This window comes from Ochotona curzoniae, unplaced genomic scaffold (genome assembly GCF_017591425.1).
Source record: "Ochotona curzoniae isolate NIBS_2020 unplaced genomic scaffold, NIBS_Ocur_1.0 contig_3819, whole genome shotgun sequence".
Classification (NCBI taxonomy): domain Eukaryota; kingdom Metazoa; phylum Chordata; class Mammalia; order Lagomorpha; family Ochotonidae; genus Ochotona; species Ochotona curzoniae.
Window position 1 is genome coordinate 35883958 of NW_024466004.1, and position 25971 is coordinate 35909928.

Genomic DNA, 25971 nt, shown 5'->3' on the forward strand with positions numbered 1-25971 from the left:
CTACTTGTCTGTATATGTATGAGCTAGGTTAGGGGACGAAGCAGGCTGGGCCAATCCACAGCACACACTGGCTCAAGTGACAACCAGGATGGGATGTAAGCCTGCCAGGTTTATATGAGAGCTGGGGTAAGCCAGGCTTGGCTAGATTGCTATACCTGCCAGTGAATCGGGCCATCTTGGACCTGGCTGCAACAGCTGCAGTCACATGCAAAACATGGGGCTGGGAACAGGCATGGTAGGAGAACTTTAGGGACTTCCCCCTGCCCCATTTACTGGGCCATTGCTTCCACTGGTGAATGTGAAAGCTGGGATTGGATGTGGGCTGGTGTGGGATTCGCCAGGTCCAAGATGGCCCGATTCCAGTCTCAGCATTCTCCAACAGTTACTGCAGCCTGGCTCAGCCCAGCCTTTCCTGAGTCCTAGCTCTCACTGCCACATCCACTGGTGTGCATGAGCTAGAATGGCTGCAGGCCACCTAGGCTAGGCCATAACACCAGATGGCAAGTGTGAGACATATGAGGCTAGACTGCAGTGCCCCCGGCAGGTACAGGATCTGGGATTGGAAGCGTGCCTGGTAGGGGGATCTGCAGGTTGCAGTTCCTAAAATTCAGGGCTGAGGGGTGGGCTAAGCTGATCAAGACAGCAGCACATGTTGATATACGTGTGGACCCAGGCTAGTAATGGTCAGGCTTTGCTAAGATATAGCACCCGTGGATATGCGTGAGAATCAGATAGGATGTGAGATGGACCAGACTAAACCACAACACTTGCTGGCACATGCAAAAACCCAGCTGTGGGGGATAAGCCAGGTGAAGGTTATTGCAAGTCACCCCAGCTGGGTTGCAGCACCAAATAGTGTGCATGAAGACTGGGGCCCATGGCAGGCTGGGCCAGGCTAGGCCACAAGTGCCCATTAGTTCACAGCAGAGCTGGGGCTGGGAGTGGAACTGACCAGGCAGCTGTATCCACTGGCATATACATTGATTGGTACAAGTGATTCCCCAGGTGAGGATTTTTGGAGGACTACCCAAACTAGATTGCTGTTCTCAAACACCAACCATAAGAAAAATTACAGGATGTATGGTCTGGTGGTCTAGCGCGTATGTCGGGACTGGGTCTTCTCAGTTGCTGTTGCCTGTGTAATAGCATTGCCCTCAGGAGCGGACATGACTAGCACCTCTTCTGGGCCATTGAAAGCCATCGTGTGGCTCATTGGAGGTTGAAAAACAGATTAGGTTGGATTACTCTGCTGGCCAAACTCTGCAACTACTGGGCCTGTGATATACTCAGGTAGACTTTGTCAATCAGTATAACTTGGAAAGATTTTCTCAATTCTGGTTGCAAGGAAGCTGACAACATGTCAAAACTCTCAAAACCCCTCAAAATCTCTGGAATATTAATGTGGATCTTTAAGGCGCCATCAAATGACTGTCCCTCCATCCCCAAGTGCTGATGTAGTTGGACATCAAAGAGCAATCTCCTCCCCTTCCCCTACTGTATGTAAAGCAGAAAAAAAAATTAAAGCATTTGTTCCTCCCACCTTCCAACAGACTCTGACCACCCCCACCCTAATTAGAGACCCACATGGGCATTCATCCCTCTCAACTATGTAAACAATGTTTAGAATAGAATATTAGAAAGCACCCACGTAACCTCTTCTAAACAAAGATAAAACTATTGATTTTTGAGTGTTGGCAGTCCTGAGTTTTCTGTACTCCTTACATTTAAAATAGTTACTCTTTTGTATTTTCCCAGCATTTTATCCTTGGTGATTATTGTATTTTTCCATAGTTTAAACTCAATGTGCATTTCTGGTGGGTTGTTAAATTAAAAGTCATTTAAATTTTTCTTAAAAAGCATAAAAATAGAATTTTAAAATATATTATGATGCCAAAATATTGAAATTGAATCATTCAAGGAATTTTGCATAGAGCAGGGAAAGTATAAAGAAATGTTTCAAAAACCTTTACACCTGAATCAGCATTGTAGCATAGTGGGTAAAAGCTATCATCTGTAGAGCTGACATCCCATATGTGCACTCGTTTCTGTTCAGGTGTTTCACTTTGAATCCAACTCCCTGATCATGGCCTGGGAAACGCAAAAGGTAGCCCAGGTGCTTGGGCCTCTGCCACCTACATGGGAGACCTCGATGAAGCTTCTGACATCAGCCTGGCTCAGTCCTGGCCATTGCAGTCACTTGAAAAGTGAACCAGCAGGTGCAAGATCTGTATCTCTGGCTTCCAAAAATCTTTTTCTTTTTTTAAAAAAATACTTATTTCATTTTATTTGAAAGAAAGATTTACAATGGGAAAACAGAGAGAGAACACTTACATCTGCTGTTTCACCCCCCAAATGTTGGCAACGGCCTGAATTGGACTGGTTTGTAGTGTCCCATTTGGGTGTAGGGGCCCTTCTATTGCTCTCCCAGGCACACAAACAGGGAGCCGGGTTGGAATTGGAGCAGCCAGGACTCACTCAAACCAATACCCATATGGGATGCTGACACTGCAGATGGAAGCTTAATTTACTATGCAAATGGCATATGCCCCCAAGTATTTAAAAAAAAAAAAAAAGGAAAGGAAAGAATATGGAGGAGTGAGGGAAAGTAGTGGAGGATGGCTCAAGTTCTTGGGCTCCTGCATTCATATGAAGACCCGGAAGAAGCTCCTGGCCTCAGATCACAGCTCTGGCTATTACGGCCATTTGTGGAGTAAACCAGCAGATGTAAGAGTTCTCTGTCTTTCCACTCTCTTTCAAAATATGAATAAAAATATTGCACCAAAGAAACATTTTAAAAGATTTGCTTTATTGATAGGGGAAAATTCATGTATTTTATGTGTAGTTTCAAGATTTTTACTTACTCTCCCTTCCTCATTCCCACCCTCTTTGTTCTTCCTTTCCTATTTTTCTGTTAATTTTCACAGTAACAATTTTTTAAAAGCCAATTTATTTGAAAGGCAAATTAGAAATTAAGGGAGAGATTGTCCACTGGTTGGACATTTAAATTACTACTACAGCCAGGACTAGGCCAAGTTGAAGCCAGGAATCAGGAGCTTCTACCATTTATCCCATATGGATGGCAGGGGCCCAAGTCAGTGAGTGGGTTTGGGCTGCTTTATCAGGTGCGTTAGCGGGACGCTCTATGAGGAATGGAAAAGACGGTGTCCTGACCTACTTCTCCACTACGATGGTCCCTCTGATGACATACTTGCTTTATCATACAAGCTTAGCCCTCCACTATATAAATAATTCAAAAAAATTAAGTAGGAAAACCACTGTTCCTCAAGAATACAGACAAGGGTTATAAGCAATATTCAAATTTCAAAATGTCAGTTTCGATCACACTTTTTTTGTACTCTGTATTACCACAAATCAGGGAAATCATTTATTCATTTAAAAGCGGAACAACAGAGAGAAAGGAAGAGTACTTCATCCTCTGGTTCAGTCCCCAAATGGTCACAAACAGAGCATCTGGGCCATGCCCAAGCTCAGAATTCCATCTGCTTCTCTCAAGTGACTGGCAGAAAGCCAAACACTTAGACCATGCTCCTTCGGCTTCCCAGGTACGTAGGCAGCTAACTTAAAATCAGAGCAGCCGTGAATTTTACCCACATGCAAGCTTCAATACCAGCACAGTGCCTCAAAGCCAGCATCCAAAATAAAGTTTAAACGCCATTTCCCCCAAATCTTTTTAAATATCCACATATTTACCCATTAAAAATAAAACAAATATGTTTAACCATTGATAAGATCCACTGAAGCATGCTTTCAGACTTGTTATGTTTTCATGGAAAAATAGACAGTAATAGATAAATGTTCATTTGTTCATCTGTTTCAGGTAGAAGCAGTAAGTACTTCAGTTCAAGACTCCAGTGTACTTGTACAGAGAAGCACACTGGATCTCATACTCTTCTGTTTTCCATTCCACATGAGTCAGGTAATACATTAATGCTGTTGCTAATATGAAGTGTTCCTGTTGCCATTTAAAAGAATATATGTTGGATTTGTTTTATAAATCACTAAGTATATAGAAAGCAAATTTTAAGTAATGGAATTTTTGAACAATTTGAAAGAAAGTTTTACTGAATTGAGGAAAATATGGTAAGTAAAAGTAGATTATTCTCAGACTCTTGAAAACTTTAACCTATAAAAAGCAAAAAAGTTACAGTGCTAATTCTGAAAAAGCCAGCACTTAGGACCTCAGGTTTTTCATCTAGTTGTCATCAGTCTGCTCTGATGTGACCTGATCTTTGGGTAATTTTGGAAAGCAAACCAGGAATTCAGGAGAGGTGGTTGTGGTTTAAAAGCCAGATGCTTACTCGTTGCAGCATTCTTGAGTCCTTTTGTAATGAATAAGAGCAGCTAAGTTAACAAATACTGAATGAAGCATTTCATTTCTGGAACTTCAGTTTTTATCAGTGTCCTTAATATTTTTTAAAACATTTATTTTTATTGGAAAGGCAGATTTACAGAAAGAAAGATCTTCTGTCTATTGGTTCACTTTCCCAAGTGGCCGCAGTGGATGGAGGTGACCTGATCCAGAGCCAGGATCCAAGAGCTTCTTCTATGTCCCCCGTATAGGTGCAGGGTCCCAAGGCATTCCCAGGCCACACGCAGGGATCTGGATGGGAAGTGGAGCAGGCAGGACGTGAACCAGCACCCATATGGGATCCCGGCAACAGGAAGGCATGGATTTATCCACTGAGCCATTACACTAGACCCAGTATGCTTAATTTTAAAATAACTTAATGCTTTGTGCTCCAAACCTATGGTGAAAAGTGACTCAAAGCATATATACTAGGCGCTTATGTTGGTGGAGCTACATACTGCATCCCTTCCTTCTTGCTTTCTTAAGAATAATTTTCAATCTGAAGTTGAGACACAGTTTTACTTTCCTTCAATATTTACTTTACTTTTGTTTATAGCTACCAGTCAAGGTTTTCCCAAGCCTTATCTTCTATAGTTTGAATTGTGAAGAAACATCTGTTGAATTTTTCTGGTAAACAATTCCAGTATCTTTCTAATTCTTTTTTCCCATTACTTCCCTGCTTTTCTGTAGTTAACACTCAAAGTTACAAGCGAGCAGAACATTCATTGCTTTGTGCCATTGAATGCTGCTATTCATGCCTTGTGCCAATGACTGCTATTACATCATAGATATACCACTGGACATCTTTTATTTTATCTTGTGGAAAGCTTACCTAATCTCTAACACTTAAGCCTTTAAAAAATATATGTGTGTGTGTGTGTGTATATATATATATATATAATTATATATATAATAATATATATTTATATATATAATTATATAAATATATAAATTATAAATTATATAAATATATATAATTATTTATATATATAATTATAATATATTATAATATATATATATAATTTTTTACTTAGAGGCAGAGTTAAAGCTAGGTTCAAATCCCAAATGGCTTCTACCACTGAAACCAGCAGCCAGGAATTCCTTCTGGGACTCGCATATGGGTGGTAGGCCTCAAGTACTTGAACTATCTTCTACTGCCCACCCTGTTGCACCAGCAATAACCTGCTTTAATGTGACTGGACTTTTGTATCATCTTATAACATCCATTTTCTCTTTTTTCTTTTGTAAGATTTACTTTATTATTTTTTTTTTTTTTTTGGAAAGTCAGATATACAGAGAGGAGGGGACAGAGAAGAACATCTTTATCCATTAATTCAATCACCAAGTGGCTGCAATGGTTGAAGCTGAGCCAATCTAAAGCCAGGAGCCCAGAGCCTCTTCCAGGTCTCCCATGCGGGTGCAGGGTCCCATGCCTTTGTGCCATCCTCTCCTTGACTGCTTTCCCAGGTGACAAGGAGGGAGCTGGATGGGAAGCAGGCTGTCAGGATTAGAACCAGCACCCATATGGGATCCCTGAATGTGAAAGGCGAGGACCTTAGCTGCTGGGCTACTGAAGCAGGCCCCACTTTTTTTCTTTTTCTTTTTTTTTTTATATTTTTATAAAATTTTATTTTGACATTCTTTACATAGTTAATTAGGGTAAGAAGGTTCAAGGGCTACAGGAAAGTGGATAATACTAGTATGTTTTCCATATTGTTACCTTCATGTTTAAAGGGGGGTATTAAGGGAGAAGGCCCACCCAATTTCCCACCCTCCCCCGGTCCCGGATGTAGAGCATGCTCTGAGGTTCTTGCTCAAGTGGTTTTGATATTGCAACAGTTATGAATTGCTATCAGTCTTGCCACTCCAAGCACTATGAGGGCTTTGAAAAATCCACTGATTGACATAGTCCATCATAGCTGAGATGGTTGGTTGACCTGTTCTGTCTTCTCTCTTTTCTTCGTTAGGGTTCTGAGTCCAGCATTTAGATTAGGAAGATCTCCAAAGAAACTTCTTGTACGTGCCAACAAGTACAGGGCCTGGCACTGTCCATTGCTGCAATCAGCTGGTGGTTGCAATTGCTGGGTTGGTTCTGTTTTCACTCCGGACTTCCACTGGAACCAATGGGTGTTGCAGTCCAGCCTGGTTCTGCCCAGCACATACTTGGCCCTCACATAAACCAGTGGGAGCTGCAGCCTAGTTGGAGCGACCCACAATAACCCCCACCAGGCCCACCCCCTATCCTGGTTTGCCAGTATGTGTAGCAGTAATCCAGTCTGTCCCACACCCCATTCCACCCCAGCCGCTGTCTTTGTTTTATGTCTTCCTGTGGAAGTGGTAACCCAAGAGGAATTTCCCTCCCAGGCCTCTCCCACTCCCAGATTCCAGCTGATGCTGCGTCTAAGCCCAAACAACCCTCACCCACTTTAATTTTGTTTGCACCTATAGGAATAATCCGCCCAGCCCGGCTTTTCCCTGATCTAGTCCACATGAGGCGCACAGGTGTGGTAGCTCTGCCTAGTCTGGTCTGCCCCCGTCCCAGCCCATGCTCTCCTGCGGAAGTAGCTGTCCAGCAAAGGAACCCTCCCTTATTCCCCTGCCGGCTCTGCCCACTTCCTTTCTTGTTCTCAGGCTGGTTGGGCGCTGCGGTCCCTTCCAGTACAGGCAACCTCACCTCGGCATTCCATAATGTGCACTAGTCTTTGTTGCGACCGAACCTGGGTCGACCCAAACTGGTGCCTGGATTTGCCAGTGGATGACGTGACCAGATTCAGCCTGGTCTTGCCCCATGTCTGCCAATTGTATGCCAGTGGGATACTTTCCATGGCCTTTTCTGGGCTGTTTCCTATCATGTTTCTTGCGCTTTCCTGCCAGGTCTGTGTCCTGCCAGAGGAGTTGCCCAGGCTCCTCCATCAGAACCTCTCCCAGTGCCAGGTTTCACGCTTACCAGTGGGTCCATGAGCCAGCCCTACTCAGTCCACCTCCTGTCCTAGCAGGAACAGTGGCTTTTCCTGACTGGCCTTCAACCCAATCTGGTTCTTGCTGTTGGATGTTCCAGCCCAGCCATGATTTGTCCATACCCACGTATGGCTGCACATGGCTCAGTAGGAGTTTGAGACCCTGCCTAGTCCCTCCCACATCTGTCCTGGTCCTCCAGAACACCAGGGGGTGTTGGGGTCCGGCCCGATTCGGTGCATCCAATCCCAGTCCACACTTGTGCCAAGGGAGACTACAACTGTTTCCAGATCAGAATGCAGCCCCCCTTCCAGGCCACATGCCCCTTGGTGGTAACCTCAGCCCAGCTAGGGTTGTCCCCTTAGCTTCCCCAACCGGGTCTGTTCCCAGCCATAGATCACTTGTCTGCCAATGGATGCTCTGACTCAGCTTGGCACAGCCCCTCCCCTGTCCCGAACGCTGCCTTAGACACTGTGACTTAGTGTCCCTGGCTCCCGCAGACCAGCAGGTACAAGAGCCTAGCTCAGCATGACCTCTAATCCCTCCTGGTTTCTAGTTTTACTTGTGGGCTAAGGTTTGCTCAGTCGGGCCTGATCTACTCTGTTCCATTACCAGTTGACACACTGGCCAGCTGTTGGAGCTACTTTTGCAGGACAAGCCCCAAGCCATAGCTTCTGCATGGACTGGTATTTGGTGCTCAGCATTATTAGTGATTACAAGTTTTGCTAAGGAAGAGTTACTGCCTGTTTCAGGTCCAAGAAGCACAATGAGTTCAACCTGGAGCTAATTAAGCAGCAACTCAAAGAACCAAATCCCCAGAGCTCCCTGGCCAGGCAACCAGCAGGCGGAGCCTGGCACCAAATAGCACATTGGCTGCCTGGGGAACAGCTCACCATGTGCACATGGCGGCTGTCCGGGATCCAGGCATGAGACGCCCCGTGCTGAGACCCACCACTTAATAATTTTTTTCCCAAATAAGGTTGAAAGACTTTAGTAGCTCTGAAGATTTGGTGACAATGTCTACAATCTACATATCTGATGTTTAACAGCTTAGGACTTCTCAAATACATTGATTGCAGAATCCAATTAGAATCCTTAGAAATGTTGTGGATCCTAAAAATATTTTTTAGGTTGGATTGGATTTATCATATTAGAAATTAAAACTGGAAAAATTTTAGTTCATATAAAAATAATACTAAATTACAATAAATAACAGTGGAAGTAATGATTTTCTTACACATAAAAATTAATAAATGTTATTTTTGCAAGTCTCTTCAATGTTTACCTTAAATAGCAGAGGGTTCGTGTCTACCTCTGCATTTAGTCTATTGTGATTTTTTTATTTGATAGAAGTATGTGAGCAAAATATCTCATGCTGACCTGTAGTTGTAAAAATAGTAGAATTTCAGTAGTGTTTTCTGTTTTTCATACATATTCTTGATATTACACCAAAACTTGACAGGGTGTAGTTTTTCAAAATCAGTTGCAGTATGAAATTTAAAGCCTGCTATCAGTGTATTCTTTTATTAAAATCCACTGGTTCGTTGAGTACTTTCAATGCATCGTGCACTAATTTTTGATTCGAATATCTTTTTGGTTATTTAGAAGAAAATGACTTGTGCAAATTTTCTAAATAATGAGATATTGCTTACTATGGTACGAGTAGTCTCATTTATTATCTTTACCTCTGATGTATCAGTAAGTATTTTTAGGTATTAAGAAAATTTGAAGCCAATTCAGTTCAAAATAATACAATTTCCAACCAAATATATGTTTTCAAAAATAATTTTCTTTTGGAATCTCAAATTTTATTCTTTTGAACAATTGTATTAAGTTTCCCTAAGAAATGCACAGAGAATGAAAGCGTCTAAACTTCAATAATTATAATTTCAGTTAGTGATTCTTTGAGAGTCTGTGAAAATTGACAGTTCAGTTTAAACCCGATTAATTTTACAGATGCTTTTCCTTGAGACAACCATCATTTTATGTTTTATTTACTGTGAAAGAAAGATCCCTGCTTCAGTCTCCAAATGGCTGCAGCAATAATGTCTACAACAGGCTTCAGCCAGGAGCCTGACTCCAACCCAACCCAGTTTCCAAAATGGGTGCCAGACGTTTGGTTGGTCTTCATGTTATTATGAGTATGCATAGTTTGTGATGAATATGGATTGCTATTTTTTACCTTCTGCTCCTGAAAGAATCTTAAAGATTTGAAACCAAAAAAACTTAGAATTAATAATTTTTGCTGTGAATTTTGTTTTCCACACTTCCTATCATTGGTATCTTTTTCAATAAGTCCTTGTGATTCTTCAATAGATCATCCATGAGAGACGTCTTGTTTACAAGCACCTAGTGCTGTAAATGTCCTTTTTTTTTTGCTGCATCTCGTGGGCATTGGACTCGCCATTGTCCATGGCTGCAATGATGACATATGTCTGTCTGTATGAAGAGCTATACTATAGTAATGATCTAGGGGAACTTGGGGAGGGGATAAAGAAATCCCAGGACTTATGGAACTGCATCATAAAATGATAACGCTAATTTTTAAAAAAGTATAGTGGAGACTGCCAAGTCCAAATGTGGAGACATAGTATAGTGCTCCTCTCTGCATCCAGACCAAAGATGGACTGCCAGCGGAACTGTTGAATATATCCTAACAGTAGAATGATAGATTAATGACTGTTCATAAAGGACTACCCATTGTAATACCAGAGGGGAAATCAGTAGTGAGGGGGAGGGAACTTGTGGAGGGGGAAGGGAAGTCCCAGAGCCTATGTAACCGTATCATAAAATAATAATAATAATAATAATAATAATAATAATAAGTTAATACAAAAAATGTTCTTAAAGAGTCCTTTGTATCCAGGGTTCACATTTCAGAATTGTACAGATGAATAAAAGACATCTGTGTTTAAAGGAGTACACATATTATTCAGCTGTTGATATATGTTCTAAAAGTCTGTTATTTCACATTTTGTTAAAATAAGCTAGATGAATGTCTTTCAAATGAAGGATGGTATAGTGTATTAAAATGTTTACTTGTCTGTAATTAAGGAGCTGTCAGTTCTTTATCTGATTACTAACCAGACATCTGAATTTTGCTAATCCTTTAGACCCTGTAAAGTTCAGGCTTTTTATTTATAGAGTTTGCCAAGTTATCTTCTGATTCTCAGTTTCCACACTTTTAAAGAGATTAATAATTCTCTTAACATCTTTTACCTACCTTCCTATTTTTTTTTAACATTATGTATTTTAGTTTAAACAGGAAAAGTCTCCTTGAATTCTTTCTTAGACATTTAATTAAGGCTAATGGGAGAACAGAGAAAAAAACCTCTGGAGATATTTGGCCTATGGTTAAAATGCCCATATCGCATATCAGAGTTCCTGAGTTTGCATCTTGGTTCCATTCTTAATTCTAGTTTCTTGCTAATAAAAACCCTGCTAGGCAATGGGTGATGATAGGTTAAGTGGTTGAGTCACTAACATCCAAATGAGGGACTTGGAATGAGCTGCTGCAGTGGTTCAGTTCCAGGCATTACGGGGACTTATACAGTGAACTGACACATAGGAGCTCTGTGTATGTCTGATTCTCTATTTGTCTCTGTATGTGTCACTGTGTGTGGCTGCCTCTCAAATATTCTAAAAGATTTGAAATGGAACATCTGTTAAGGTCGTTTGTTGATGTACAAGAGTTCATTATATTTTTGTATGTTTCAAATATTGTTTTTTTAAAAAATGAAGGACTTAGAATTAATATAGTAATGTGGTTTTTTTGTTTGTTTTTTAAAGATTTATTTATTTATTTATTTTATTGGAAAGGCAGATATACAGAGAGGAGGAGAGACAGAGAGGAAGATCTTCCATCCAATGATTCACTCCCCAAGTGAGCTGCAATGGCCGATGCTATGCTGATCCGAAGCCAGGTGCCTCTTCCGGGTCTCCCACGTGGGTGCAGGGTCCCAAAGCTTTGGGCCATCCTTGACTGCTTTACCGGGCCACAAGCAGGGAGCTGGATGGGAAGCGGGACTGCCGGGATTAGAACCAGCGCTTATATGGGATCCCGGGCGTGCAAGGCGAGGACCTTAACCACTGCGCCATCACGCCAGCCCCAATATAGTAATGTTTTAAAGAGTGTGGTTAGTTGACAGCACTACACCTGAGAAAAGCTAATGGCATATGATTTTCTTACATTTGTACTATTTTAGTACAGTTAAAGTTTTACTTTAAATTTTGTGATTGAAACTGTGATTGCAGTTAACTTAGCTATCATTAGAGCTAAGCAGCTGGACAGTCATGCTACCTAATTTTCTGCCTGTTTCCTAACGTATGAAGTAGATGTATTAATTCATGTGACATAAAGAACAAATGATGTGACTGGCACAGTAGCATAACAGGCTAGTCCTATACCTGCCAGCATCAGCATCCCATGTGGGCATCAGTTCATGTCCTGGCTGCTGCACTTCCAATCAAGATCCATGCACATGTCCTGGGAAAATAGCAGTAGATGGCCCAAGGTCTTGGAACCCTGCAGCCACATGAGAGAAATAGAAGAAGCTTCTGGCATAGGTAGATAGATAGATAGATAGATAGATAGATAGATAGATAGATAGATAGATAGATAGATAGATGAAATAATGATACAGAAAAGTACTCTGTACCCTGTTATTCTGAACATATTGTAAGGCATATTTTTTTAATAGGGACAAAAAGTAAACTTTTGTATATGAGTAAGTATATTCAAACTCCTTATTCTTTCAGGCCACTCGACCAGACATGATCAGGATCTTGTCTGCAGCTCTTCATGTGGTACTAAGGAGAGATATGTCCTTGAATCGAAGACTCTATGCATGGCTTCTTGGTAGGTATTTGATGCATATGATTATAACTGGAAAGAAATGGAAGAAGATTGCCATATCTATTTCTAAGTTGGGTGCATGGCCTAAATAAAAAAAAATTGTCTGACTCAATAAAAAAATAAAAGTGGTATAATTGTATATTTTATGAAGAAACTTCAGACTCTGTTAAAGCCATAAGATCATCTTCTCTTTGGGAAGACTTTTTTCACCTATATTGAGGTTGATATGCCGTAAGTTAGACAAAGAAGGCTAAAAAAATGATGGAACTTCTAAAATACTGAAGTCGTGTAGGAAACTAGAATGAGTACTGCTGTCTGAAGCATGTATCTGTCTCAACAGGCAGTAAAGCACCCATATAATTTTGTGTTCTGTACTTCTGTGAATATTTGTCCTGTCTTCACAACTCCTTCCTGTCTAGGAGAAGACAGAATATTATGTATCTATGATGTTTTGACTCTCCGATTATTCCATTGTTCCCAAGAATGGGGGAAAAATACAACAGTTCTGGAAGAATATTATGATACTTATGTACTGAATTGGTTTCCTTTTATTAAACTATCTAAAATGGTCTCTCTTGCTGACATTGATTGGGCTGCAAATTGGTAAGTGTTTGGTGCTGTTTTGGTAATGCGGTTTTGGTATTCAAAGAACATCATTTTTGAGAATTCAGTTTTAATTCTTTTTATGATTTGTTTCCATGGAGGTTTTGATAACAACGGTGCTATTATAGGACCAAGAAGCACAAGACACAGTAATCCTGAAGAACATGCCACTTACTATTTTACTACCTTTTCAAAAGAACTGTTGGTCCAGGTATGAGAGCTTTCCTTTTTTTTTAATTAATTTATTTTTTATTACAAAGTCAGATATACAGAGAGGAGAGACAGAGAGGAAGGTCTTCCATCCACTGATTCACTCCCCAAGTGACAGCAATGGCAGTGCTGTACCAATCTGAAGCCAGGATCCAGGAACCTCTTCCGGGTCTCCCACATGGGTGCAGGGTCCCAAAGCTTTGGGCCGTGCTCAACTGCTTTCTCAGGCCACAGGCAGGGAGCTGGATGGGAAGTGGAGCTGCCAGGATTAGAACCGGTGCCCATATGGTATCCCGGCATATTCTAGGTGAGGACTTTAAACGCTAGGCCACGGTGCCAGGCCCGAAAGCTTTCATTATTGATTACTGAACTCTAGAACTTCTGTATAAGTGTAAGGCAGAGTACTGCCTTAATTGAATTTAATTGAACTTAATTGAGTTGAATTAGTGGAGACATACTTCACAACTTATAATTGTGTATCACAAGCAAACAAGTATAATAAAAGGATTAGTAATCACAGGTTAAACTCCTGCATAAGGCCAGAGATTTTTACTTTGTCATTTTCATAAAATTATTAAAATAGCTTCTCACCTGTGAGAGCTTTTCCAAAAATAGGTTAGGGCCTGTGTTATTTTATATGAAACCTTAGGGGAATTTAGGCTGCAATGGTAATTGACTGCTATTGAAATTGAAATGTTAAAAATGATCCATAGACATATTTAGTGATATTTTGCTACAATTATATTTAACCAATATATCTGAAGTTAAGAAAAGTCTAGAATATTTTTAAATTAGCATATAGAAATAGTTTTGAGCCATTAATGAGAAAATAACTGCAGTTTGGCATTCATGACCTTAAATATAAACATTTTGTCTTTTAAGCTAATCATCTCATGAATATGTTTCTAGATTTTGTTTATATGACTCTTCCCCTTTTCTCTAGACAAAGTTGAAATACTGTTTTTTTTTTTCAAGAAAGGAGTATGTTCAAAACCTTTTTTATTGTTGTAGAAGAGGAAGAAGAGCAGATTTAGAAAAGGGCTTCAGAAAAGCAATACAAATGTCCATTACATAAATTTTGGTTTGAAAGTACTGTTTCATTAAAAAAGAAAAAGTTGGATTGCTTAAATCATTAGTATACTTTTCTGTTTTAAAGGCAATGGTGGGAATCTTACAAGTGAATGGATTTGGAGAAGAAAGCACTCTCATGCAAGATCTAAAACCGTTTCGTATTTTGATCAGTTTACTGGACAAACCTGAGCTAGGTAATACATATTGTCCCAAGACAGAGGTCACATATGTTTATTTTGTACTGTTTGATAAGAAAAATAAGAAAAATTTGTGAAAATGCTGTGCAAGAATACTTTAAAAATTTGTAGAAAGTCGAAGTAAAAGTTAAATTTGCTTTGGTATAAAAATTTTACAGTCTACATATCTGGACACCTTTAAATACAGATTCTCAAATCAGTGTCTTTCTTAAAATTTACAGAATTAAGAAGATGAAAGTGTGTATTGAAACCATGTATTATATTTCTTCCTTGCATTGTAGGTCTAGTGAGGTAGTTTTGATAATATCCTAACACACTTAAATTGTGATTAAATTACTGAAATAGATCCATCTGTGTGACTACCTTATTGTTCACAGAATTCAAGGTCTTGAGCAAAAACTGAATTTGGGTTCCATTCCGAAACCCCTCTTTGTTTATTTCTTTGTGTGTTTTCCCTGTCTTCATTGTTTATTTATTAGAAATGTTGGGAGATTAATCATGGTGAATGAGATAGAAGTTAAGATATAAATAGAAACAAAAAATGAAATAAGAAATACAGAGAGATGTTTCATCAAATATAGTAAAGTTCTTAAAAATGAAATTCTTAATATGTGAAAAAAATTGTATTTGCTTTGGGAATTTTCTCAACTATTAAATGATGTGCAAGAAATTTTAAGAAAATTTGTATCTGTTACTGCAATAAGATATAGCCTTATGTGTTCAGTATTTAACAATAGTACTAGTGCAAATAGAATGGAATATTATGTTCTAGGAGCTGTGCTATCTGGTCAGATGTTTGTCTTAAACCTAGGTTAGCACTGTAGGCTTTGTATCATTGTCCTCATTCTGGTTGAGGAAACTGAAGCCTCAGTGACTTGCTGGGATCACAGTTGTTAATTGATCAAACCCTTTCCCTGATTCTGGGTGTTCTATTATATTAACTTACATATTAAATAAAGATCTTTTCAGTTATTAATATTTAGTTTATCAATATGAAACTTAGTTTAGCTTCTGAAAAAGGATTATTTTTTTTAAAAAATACTCATTTCAAGGCATCCTTTAATTAGGCCAGTTTTCAGATAACAATGGATTGCCAGTGATTATTGTTCTCTTTAATTTGTATGTTAATTTCAGGGCCTGTAATTCTGGAAGATGTCCTGATTGAAGTATTTAGAACATTATATTCTCAATGCAAAGCAGAATTGGGTCTTCAGATGGAACCACCTTTCAGCAAGGACCATGCTCAGTTAAGCAGGTGGATTGCCAAAAATTAAGCATGACATAAAGATGTTCTCATTTATGAATATTCATAAAGTCAACACTACTGTGTGTCTTCATTAAATGTAGCTTAAGTGTTAGTAATAACTGCAATTCTTTCTGAAATTGTGTTTCTAATTAGTAAGATTAATTTAAAATAACACTATCTCAGTCATATGAAGTAGTGTAATTAACTGTGCTGATCAAACAAGCATGTTATTTACTTGAAAGCTAGAGGTAAAGAGAGAAAGTAATTGGGGGAGAAACAGAGAACTTCTCCATCTGCTTGTCCACTTCCCAGATGACTGCAACAGTCAGGGCTACTCTAGGCCAAAACCAGGTGGATCATCCATGTGGATTCAGGGTTCCAACTTGGGCCATCTTCCACTGCTGCCTTCCCAGACATATTATTAGGTAGATGGATGGAAAGCAGAGCAGTTGGAATTCTAATCAGCACCTGTATAGGATGCTGGCAAGACAGACCATAGGTTAACCTGGTACAACACAATTCTGACCTCTCAATCAGGTATTTTAGCTCTCAATCAGGTATTTTTAAAATTTTTTTAAAAATTTATTTCTCATGATCAATTTCTTAGGTTCAGAGATTTTCTCTTCCATTCTCCCCATTCCTCTCCCTCCAACAGTTCTCTCTGTTATGACAATAGTATATAGTCCTTCAACAACAGTCACAAGTCCATCATCATTCTATTTAAGTATATCATGACATTGCAGGAATGGACAGTGGTAGAAACTTCAGTATTGTATTTTCAGGATGTATTTAACACTTTCATTGGGAGTCCATCTTTTATTCTAATGTTATTAATACTACCAATTCAGAAAACTTATTTTTAGCTATTAATATAAAGTTACAGGATTCAGGGAATTTCTGTATGTGTATCAGATATATTTGGATCCCTGGGTTAAGTCATGTAATATTAACATGTCCTGTTTAAATAAGTACTAGATACTGACTAGCAAGTCTGTTTGTTTGTTTCTCTACTATCAGGAAATTGCCTATTTTCCAGTTAACCCTTTAATCATAGAATGACACAGGTTCCAAGACTATATATATCTTTTTAGCTAGTTTAGAATTTATTAGTGAAACTTTGAAGATTTGTTGTATTTTCTAAATAGTCTTTAAATTGAGAGAGAAAAATTGTTTTAAAAAAAATTATTGAAAAGGCAGATTTACAGAGAGAAGAGAAACAAGAATCCTCCATCCACTGCTTGGCTCCCCAAATAGCTGCAATGGCCAGACCTGAGCCCATACACAGCTAGGAGCTTATTCCGGATCTCCCATTGAGTGCAGGGTCCCAAGGCTTTGGGCCTTCTTCCACTGCTTTCCCAGGCCAAAAGCAGAGAGCTGGTTGGGAAGCAGGGCTGCAAGGATTAGAAGTGGCGCCCATATGGTATCCCGGCACGTTCAAGGCGAAGACTGTAGCCACTAGGCCACCATGCCAGGGCCTTTTACTGAGCTTTTCGAAGTTTATTATAGCCAAATATTAAGATAGTTTAAACAACTAACCCATGTGCTCTTTTGTTGGGGAAGTTAATGTTGCCTGACTTTGTATTTTATTCCTTACTCTGCTGTAAAATTTTATTTCCCCATAGGCGTCTAGTCTTTACTGCCATATCATACTATTTGTATTGATAATACATCATTATATGAAAGTAATTGATAGTAAGGATTGTAGGGTAAAAAGTGAATAATAGGGTATAGGGTAGTCTTTTGGAAAAATGTTTTTCTCTGAGAAATTGCAATTATCATGGCTATTACAAATAGTCTTGTTTTCCAAGGTTAAGCATAGTGATTTGATCAAGATTGATAAAAATAAGCTTGGAAGAAATACAGATATACAGACAATTCTTAAAGTAAAACTGTCAAAACCAATCATTCAGTTTATATATTCTGAGATAATAAAGACATTGCTGCTAAGTAACATCTAGTCGTTCAAGGCCCTATTAAATTTCCTTGCATTTTTTTATTTACAGAAGTTATCTAAAGTTACTTTCTGAACTTTATCATACATTTTAATTGTAAAAAATTGTTTGAAAAAATACACGTAAGGAAATAGGAACCTACAGTAGATAAAAGAATATTGCACTCTCCTGGCTAGTACATTTTCTACCTAGGAATGTGAACTGCCCTAATACTGCATTCAAGTTTAAATTGAGAGTGTTACTGTTTTTCTGTTTCATTTTCTTTCTTTTTTTAGTAAACTAAGGGAAAATAAGAAAACAGCAGAGCTGATTAAAACTGCCAACCTTCTCTTTAATTCCTTTGAGCCTTATTATATGTGGGATTACGTTGCACAATGGTTTGAAGAATGCTGTAGGTATGTCAAATTGTTCAACTCATTTTATTGTAATCATTTTCAAAGCTTAACTTTGGTTTTTAAAAATTGATTACTGAAAAGAATGTCTCCTGAGAATTATTTGCTCACTATAATCTCAGTGTACTTTGATACTTGAGTATATGAAGCTATTAATCATAAAATCTCAAATTTGCAAAGTAATTGAGAGATTTTTTTCATTCACTCCACTGGGTGAAAAATTTCTCACCTCCCTTCTGTAGTAATTCAGTTTTTGTATTGTAGAGAAGATAGCTACTTTGTGCTCTTTGAGTCTGCATCAATGCCCCAAAATATTCTCACTTTGGTTAATAAAACTCTCCATGGTCACTTCGGCTTTTAAGGTCATGTTTCCACCGGTATTGTTACTGATGAGTGATAAAAACTAAACTGGTGAGTCTGAAAACCTAAGAATACTAGTGAATAATGGAGTTTCTGGATTCTAGACCAAACCTATCAGAGCCACATTAATCTCTAAAAGCTCAGGAGCATGTAGTCAGAAAGCAAGCTTTACAACATGGATTTTAGGGGTTTTGCAAAAACGTTACTACTTTACCTTGGTCCTTTATTGATTTAGGAGGTTGTTCACTTACTAATTTACCTGATATTGAACACTCAGCTGAAGATGCTGTATAAATACACAGCTTGTTTTCTAAGACCTTATAGTGGAAACAAATAAGGAATATATGTTATGTTCTTGGTATTGAATTTACAATTGCAAATATATTAGTACATTGAAATGTTCAAATGCAGAGGAATTATGAGTGTTTTTTTCATTGCCTGGTCCTATCTTGTGGATGTCCACAAACAACCTTTCTATGTTCACTTCTACGTTCACATATTCACATGTCCGTGGTGCTTTAGCCAAACTGGATTATTCTCTGAATACCCAGTAACTTCTACAGTGTTCACTCAGCCTTGTTCTGCTCCTTCTATAATATTATTTGTCCTTCTGGTAAGGCTCTGTGTCAAGGGAGCCTTCCTTAACTCTGATTCCCATTAGGATTAACTCTTGCAGTGATTCTGGTTACCTTTTACTGTTTATATCTTTATATTTTCTGCTGGCCATGGAAAGTATCGTATTTTACTTGTCTTCAGTGTAGGGTATCGTGCAGTCATATATACTATGACTATGCATAATATATACATATGATATACATACATAGTATATACATATGACTGAATCTGAGTGGTTTGTTGGAAGAATGATTTCTGCTGTTTGTATGAGAACAGGCTGATTCAGGAGGTAACATTCAATCCCAGACTTTGAAAGAAAGGTAAATTCTGACTGTAAGAAAATGATGGTGGGACTGCAGTCCAGGAGGACAAAAAGAGAATAAGCATCATGGAAGAATAGGAAATAAATTCTAAAAAAAAAAAGACTTGGCTAAAACACCTGGAGGTACAAAGTAAGAGTTACAGGGAGAGATTATGTGTCTAGAATTCTTGCTCTGAGAATTTCCCACAGTGATGTAATAGTATCCTGGGGAAAGCAAGTTTGTCACTGTAAGAATGTTGTGTGTAATCTAGTTAATTAGACAGTGATGCTGTCACATGAATTCCTATTGATAGCATACTTGATAACTGACTTTGTCCTTTTAGGAGGACACTGCATGCCAGACTTCAGACGGGGCCTGGAGATAGTAATGAGTCATCTGAGTTGCAGCTGACCAATTTCTGCTTATTGGTGGATTTTTTGTTGGATATAGTTTCTTTGGTAAGACTACTTTGGTTAAAAAAAACACAAATCTAATAACATGGCTCAGATATTTCATGTTGGAGAAAAATCTTAACTTCAAATAGTTTTTTTCTTTAAAATTAAATTGATTTTAGCTTTCATATAGCTTCATAAAATGTCACAAATACCTTTTTCTTTAGTATATATATATATTTATAAATATAACATATGAAATATATCTTAGAATTGCATGTAAGAAAAATCTTAATTACGTATAGTATATAATGGTCTAATATTGCATTTAAATTCTTTAATGATTCTTTCTTATTAAATGAAGACTTTTGGAAATCTTTTCCCCTTATGTTTTCTCTCCTCAATCCTTTGCTTTCTCATTTTGAAGCCTACTAGAAGTATGAGGGTGCTGTGTCAGGTATGGCATTCAGCCTGTTTTGTTTTAACTTTTTAAAATTTTGTTGTAATTTTAGTAATATAGCAGATAAAATTGGGGTTGTTTTATAATGTATGCTTTTGAAGTAATTAAACTATTTGGGAATAGAAATTTTATGTTATCAATTTTAATTAAAAGCATGACACCTATAAAACATTGCAGATGAATAAAATTACTGATTTATATAGACTAAAAACAAATGAAACCCTATGACTTTTGGAGAAATGCATTGTTTAAATCGTTTTAATTTACTTTTGTTTTCAGGAGACTTATATTGAAATCCAGACAGAACACTTGCCACAGTTGCTGCTCAGGATGATTTCTGCTCTGACAAGCCATCTGCAGACTTTACGTCTATCTGAGCTCACAGATTCCCTCAGGCTGTGCTCCAAGATACTTAGTAAGGTTCAACCCCCACTGTTATCTGCTGGCACTGGAGGTGTGGTCCAATTTCCAAGTGGACAGAACAACACAATTAAAGAATGGGAAGATAAGAAGGTAATTTTAGTTAATATTTTTGAAATTTGGCTAGTTACATGAAAGCAGAATAATTTCTGTATAAAACAACTCATATTTAGCATTAAACATTAGCAACTCATTTAAATGCTGTGGCATTAGAGCATGATGTAGGCTTATAAAAATTGATTTTTATAAGCAAAATTTTTTTTTAACTGTTTGAGAGGCAAAATGACAAAAAGGAAGAATCAGAGGTGGCTTCCTTTTGCTGGCTCCCTCTTCTGTTGGCCACAATGACCAGGGTTGAGCCAGGCTTAAGGCATAATCCTGGAATTCCATCTGGCTCTCCCATGTGGGTACAGGAATCAAAAGATACAGACCATCTTCTGCTGCTTTCCCAGGAGCATTAGCAGTATTCTGGAGGAGATGTGGAGCAGCAGACTCAAGCCAGTGCTCAAACCTGTTGTATCACACTGCCAATCCCATCATTTAGATTTTTGACTGTACTGTCAAATCAGTACGTGTCAGTAGAAGTATAAATGTGAGTGATGTGATTTTAAATTTTCAGGTAGCATGTAAGTGAAAAGGAAACAGCTGAAATTAATTTTCTTATTTAGCCTGATATGCCCAACACATTTCCATTTATATGTGTAATCTTTATAAAATCAGTGTCACAAAAACATTAGATTAGTTTGCATCATTTTTATACTGTTTTCAAAATGTAGTGTATGTTCTGACATTACAAAGCAGTACTATGTTGTTCATCTCATTCCATCATGCAGGCCTTGTATTATGTCATCACAAAATGTGTAAGTATAGTACAGTTAGATATTTTGAGAGACAGAAATATTCATGTAACTTTTATCCAAGGCTACTATTAAAATTATTGTATATTATTATTGCTGATTTCTTATTGCACCCAGTTTATAATTTAAACTTTTTATGGATATGTTAAAAAAAATAGTATACCTCACACTCAGTGGTACTTGAGATTTCAGGACTGTCCTGGTGTCCTGGTATATATCCCCCATGAATATGGAGGCAGTGGAAAGTGCTAGGTATACATAAGGATTTTGACATTTACTGAGGTAAAGTAACTTTCTAAGTAACACAGACATTAAGTGGCAGAACTCTTTAGCTTGCTGAGGTGACGTCTCAATACCCTTAACTGTTATACTGAATGTGGGCAATCTGGGAAAAAGGAAGAGGTGGAGGTACTGAGAATGACCGTCAACCTTTGTCTTCCTGACTTTCATTCACTGAAGGGAGAAATGAGGCCCAACTTTGAACATCAGAGAATTTAGTTCAATGTTGATTGGATTACTTTTAATGAACTTACCCTGATTTAAATTATGCTCTCGCACAGTCACCCAGAAAAATTCATGGCATGTATAATTGTGCTTATTTAAATGAGCCAGGAAGTATGACTGATTATTGCACTTTTCCTATATTTACAGAGAAAGGTTAGTGCATTCCGGATATACTATTAGGGCTTAGTTCATTTGTTTATATTATAAGTAACTTTATATTATAAACTGTATTATTCTTACTGCCAAATACACGGGCACATGAATGGAATAACTAACTATTCATTGAAAAAATGCAAAGTTAATAGCAGATATTTAATTAGTTCATCACATATTTGAACAGAAATTCCAATTCATGTGATCTTGAACAGATTACCTGCTAGGTTTTCTTTTTCAGTTGTAAAATTTTATTTTCTACCCTTACATATCTTATTTTTTTGTGGTTAGGAAAGTGATTTCACAAAGTAGATTAAATAGTCACTGTCTTGATAACAAGGACCCTGAAGATTTTTTTTTTTAATCTTTTAAAATCTCTACCAGGTATCTTCTGTTTCTCTTGAGAATCCTATTGAAGTATTTGAAGATGGTGAAAATCCACCAAGTAGTCGGTCATCAGAAAGTGGATTCACTGAGTTTATACAATATCAAGCTGACCGAACTGATGACATTGACAGAGAATTGAGTGAAGGACAGGGGGCAGCTCCCATCCCAATTTGTAGCACATCCTCTGAGACAGAAACAGCCTCCACTGTGGGATCTGAAGAAACCATCATCCATCCCCCTTCCATGGTCCCTGAGGGTGCAGCAACACGAAGTGGAAAGACGGCTCAAAAGACTGCAATGCAGTGCTGTTTGGAATATGTCCAACAGTTTCTCACCAGACTTATCAACCTCTACATTATTCAGAATAACTCTTTTTCTCAGCCTTTGGCTACAGAACATCAAGGGGATCTCAGTCGAGAACAAGCAGAGACTTCTAAATGGGACAGGGATTCACAAGGAGATGTAAAAGAGAGAAACATAAGTAAACAAAGAACTTCAAAAGAATACCTTTCTGCCTTCCTTGCTGCCTGTCAGCTCTTCTTGGAGTGCTCAAGTTTCCCAGTTTACATTGCTGAGGGGAACCACACATCAGAGCTATGTTCTGAAAAGTTAGAGACCGGTAAGAATATCTCTGTTTTTTTGACCTTTCATGTACTCTGCAACTTGCTATTGTTTATATTGTTAACAAGCATTCAGCTGTTACAGCTGTGGTTATTTTTTTTAGCCATTTAATTGGTTATGTGTCATTCTAATTCATACATTTTTTTTGAAAGTGAAATGTCTTAGGGAAATTAATATGTTGATTGTGTGGTTTTTGTGTCACGTATACAATAGAAACTAAAAAGTAATCTGTAGAGAAACATGTTATAGCAGATGCATAGGTCAAACCTCAAAAGGTATTAAATAGAGTTGCTCTGTTTGAAATTAGTCTGTGTGAAATATTTAGTGTGCTGAATTCTGATTGCTTCTCTTTTGTTTCAGACTGCGAGCATGTGCAGCCTCCACAGTGGCTCCAGACTCTGATGAATGCTTGTAGCCAAGCAAGTGATTTCAGTGTCCAGAGTGTTGCTATTTCACTAGTCATGGACCTAGTGGGACTGACTCAGTCTGTGGCCATGGTCATTGGGGAAAACATCAACAGTGTGGAGGCTGCACAACCCTTAAGTCCAAACCAGGGAAGAGTAGCTGTGGTTATTAGACCTCCCCTCACTCAGGGCAATCTGAGGTATATAGCTGAGAAGACTGGATTTTTCAAGGTAAATTCTAAGAAATATGTATGTGACTAAGATAATCACTGCATGTATGGTATTGGACTTAGTTTGCTTAACAGTGATTTTAAAGATGATAACGAGGTGCTTAGTTAAGCACCTGTAATAGTATGCCATATAAAAATGCCATATATGATATGTACTGCTTTCTCCATCATTTCTCCAAATTTTTTGAGTAGGGATAAAGATCAGGATAATGAAAAATTATCCCTATCTTTTTTATGTCATGGAAAATTAAGAAAAATACACAGCACCGAAGCTTTGGAGAAAATTTCAGCTACAGAAGAGGAACATTCACCTGTATAATAGAACTTTCCAATTAGGTGGTTGTGACACTTTTGCTGTACATCAAGTAAAATCTCAGCTCTCCAAGACCCCCATGAAAAGTGTATCTGATTCTTTTTGTTTCTTGTCTCTGATACATAATATTAATCATCCAAAGAAATAGTCTTTTATGTCTGTCACAGCATTTTAGATGGTGTCTTACACAAAGAAAGAACAGCAGATGTTATTTGGATTGTTTACAGCTGAAGCAAGTAGATTTTTTTTTAAAGATTTATTTTTATTATTATTATTATTTTTATTGGAAAGGCGGATATACAGAGAGGAGAGACAGAGAGGAAGATCCTCCGTCCAATGATTCACTCCCCAAGTGAGCGCAACGGCCGATGCTATGCCGGTCCGAAGCCAGGAGCCTCTTCCGGGTCTCCCACGTGGGTGCAGGTTCCCAAAGCTTTGGGCCGTCCTAGACTGCTTTACCGGGCCACAGGCAGGGAGCTGGAAGGGAAGTGGGGCTGCCGGGATTAGAACTGGCGCCCATATGGGATCCTGGGCATGCAAGGCGAGGACCTTTAACCACTGCGCCACCGCGCCGGGCCCAAGCAAGTAGATTCTTAAAGCAGAAAAAAAAATATTTTAAATCTGATTTCAAGTCATTATGGCCCCTCCAGATATGGTCCTCTGCTAGATGAGAGTTGATTTCTACACCATTTTGATGGTGAATCTGCAGTTGCTTATGTTTTAATTAATATTGCCATAGATCAAGTGCTGTTAATACATGTAGCTCCAAAATGCGTATGAACTAGTTTAGAAAAGTCTCAAGTAGTTTGAATATTTGAATTATAAAATGATTTCTCTAATATAAAGTAATAAATATTGAACTGCATTCAGAATGGGATGTGTATCTGATTATGATTATTTTCTAGCATACTTCTCTAAGTTGGTGAAATGGCATGCTTATATGTCTGATGTTTAGGATAAGTATCATTCAAGGGCCTCATAAAAGGAAATACAGGCCTAGGTGACCTAGAGGAGACACATGTAAGGTTGCCATTTTAAGTCTCATCCCATTGCCATGACAAGTGTTAATCTCTTTTGATGTCTGTCAGTCAGAGACCAGGTGTTAGTGTGTAATCTAATAGAAATATTTGTTAAATAACTTTGTACATTTGTGACAAGTATTGTTACATCTTTTTCTGCAGCGTGTAGCTTTGATACTGTGGGATCAGCTGGGAGATGGGACACCTCAGCACCATCAGAAGAGTGTGGAACTATTTTATCAACTGCATAACCTAGTTCCTTCTTCTAGCATATGCGAGGATGTTATAAGTCAGCAGTTAACCCATAAAGATAAGGTAAATCCTTTTCCTCTTACAGTGTGCAACACATACACGCCTTTCAGAACAAAATGTAGGCAAAGGAAATCCTCTAGGAAATTATTCTAGCTAGTATCTGAATAAGAGATAAGAGAGTCTTGTTCAGAGTGATCTTAATATCTTTTAAATAGATGTGTTCTGTTTATAGATGAAATGTCAAAAAGTATATATTCCAAAATTGAATGCCAGATTTGTGTCTTAGTTCCGCATACCAAAATGGGTAATAATGGTTAACTTTGTCACCAGCTGGGTTCTTGGACTCTTTGAGGAAGACTTATTGGCCTCTTATAGAACTGATATAGTTGAAGTAGAATAATGTGCAAGTTACATTTATAAGCTATGGAATGCAAAATTTTGACATTATTTACATTACAAATACTTAAAAATTTTGAATCAATATATTTGAAGTGATACATAGATCAGTTAAGATAGGTGAGTTATGGGGCTAACACTGTGGTATAGTTGACTAATCTTCCACCTTTGATGCCAACATCTACAAATGGGCTCTGTTTCAAGTCCTGGGTGCTGAACTTCTGAACCAGCTCCCTGCTTATGACATGATAAAGCAGTGGAGAATGGCTCAATTTCTTGGATCTCTGCACCCATGTGGGAAACCTGGAAGTGACTACTGGCTCCTGACTTTGGGGAGGTTCAGCTCTGGTTGGTGTGGCCATTTGGGGAGTGAACCAGCGGGTGAAAGATCCTCCTGTCTCTCCTTCTCTCTACAACTGCCTTTCTTAAAAAATAT

At 38.2% G+C, this 25971-nt stretch overlaps 1 protein-coding gene across 1 annotated transcript in view; it reads left to right on the forward strand.

Moving 5' to 3' along the window:
* DOP1A (DOP1 leucine zipper like protein A) overlaps positions 1–25971 on the forward strand; it is a 103620-nt gene that overhangs the window by 37156 nt on the left and 40493 nt on the right. Inside the window, exons 6-17 of the mRNA XM_040983684.1 lie at positions 3839–3937; positions 12083–12182; positions 12911–12993; positions 14149–14257; positions 15395–15515; positions 17734–17853; positions 19471–19585; positions 19947–19976; positions 20259–20492; positions 22298–22919; positions 23282–23556; positions 25050–25202. Of these exons, the coding sequence (XP_040839618.1) occupies positions 3839–3937; positions 12083–12182; positions 12911–12993; positions 14149–14257; positions 15395–15515; positions 17734–17853; positions 19471–19585; positions 19947–19976; positions 20259–20492; positions 22298–22919; positions 23282–23556; positions 25050–25202 (2061 nt within the window). The remainder of the gene's footprint in view (positions 1–3838; positions 3938–12082; positions 12183–12910; positions 12994–14148; positions 14258–15394; positions 15516–17733; positions 17854–19470; positions 19586–19946; positions 19977–20258; positions 20493–22297; positions 22920–23281; positions 23557–25049; positions 25203–25971) is intronic.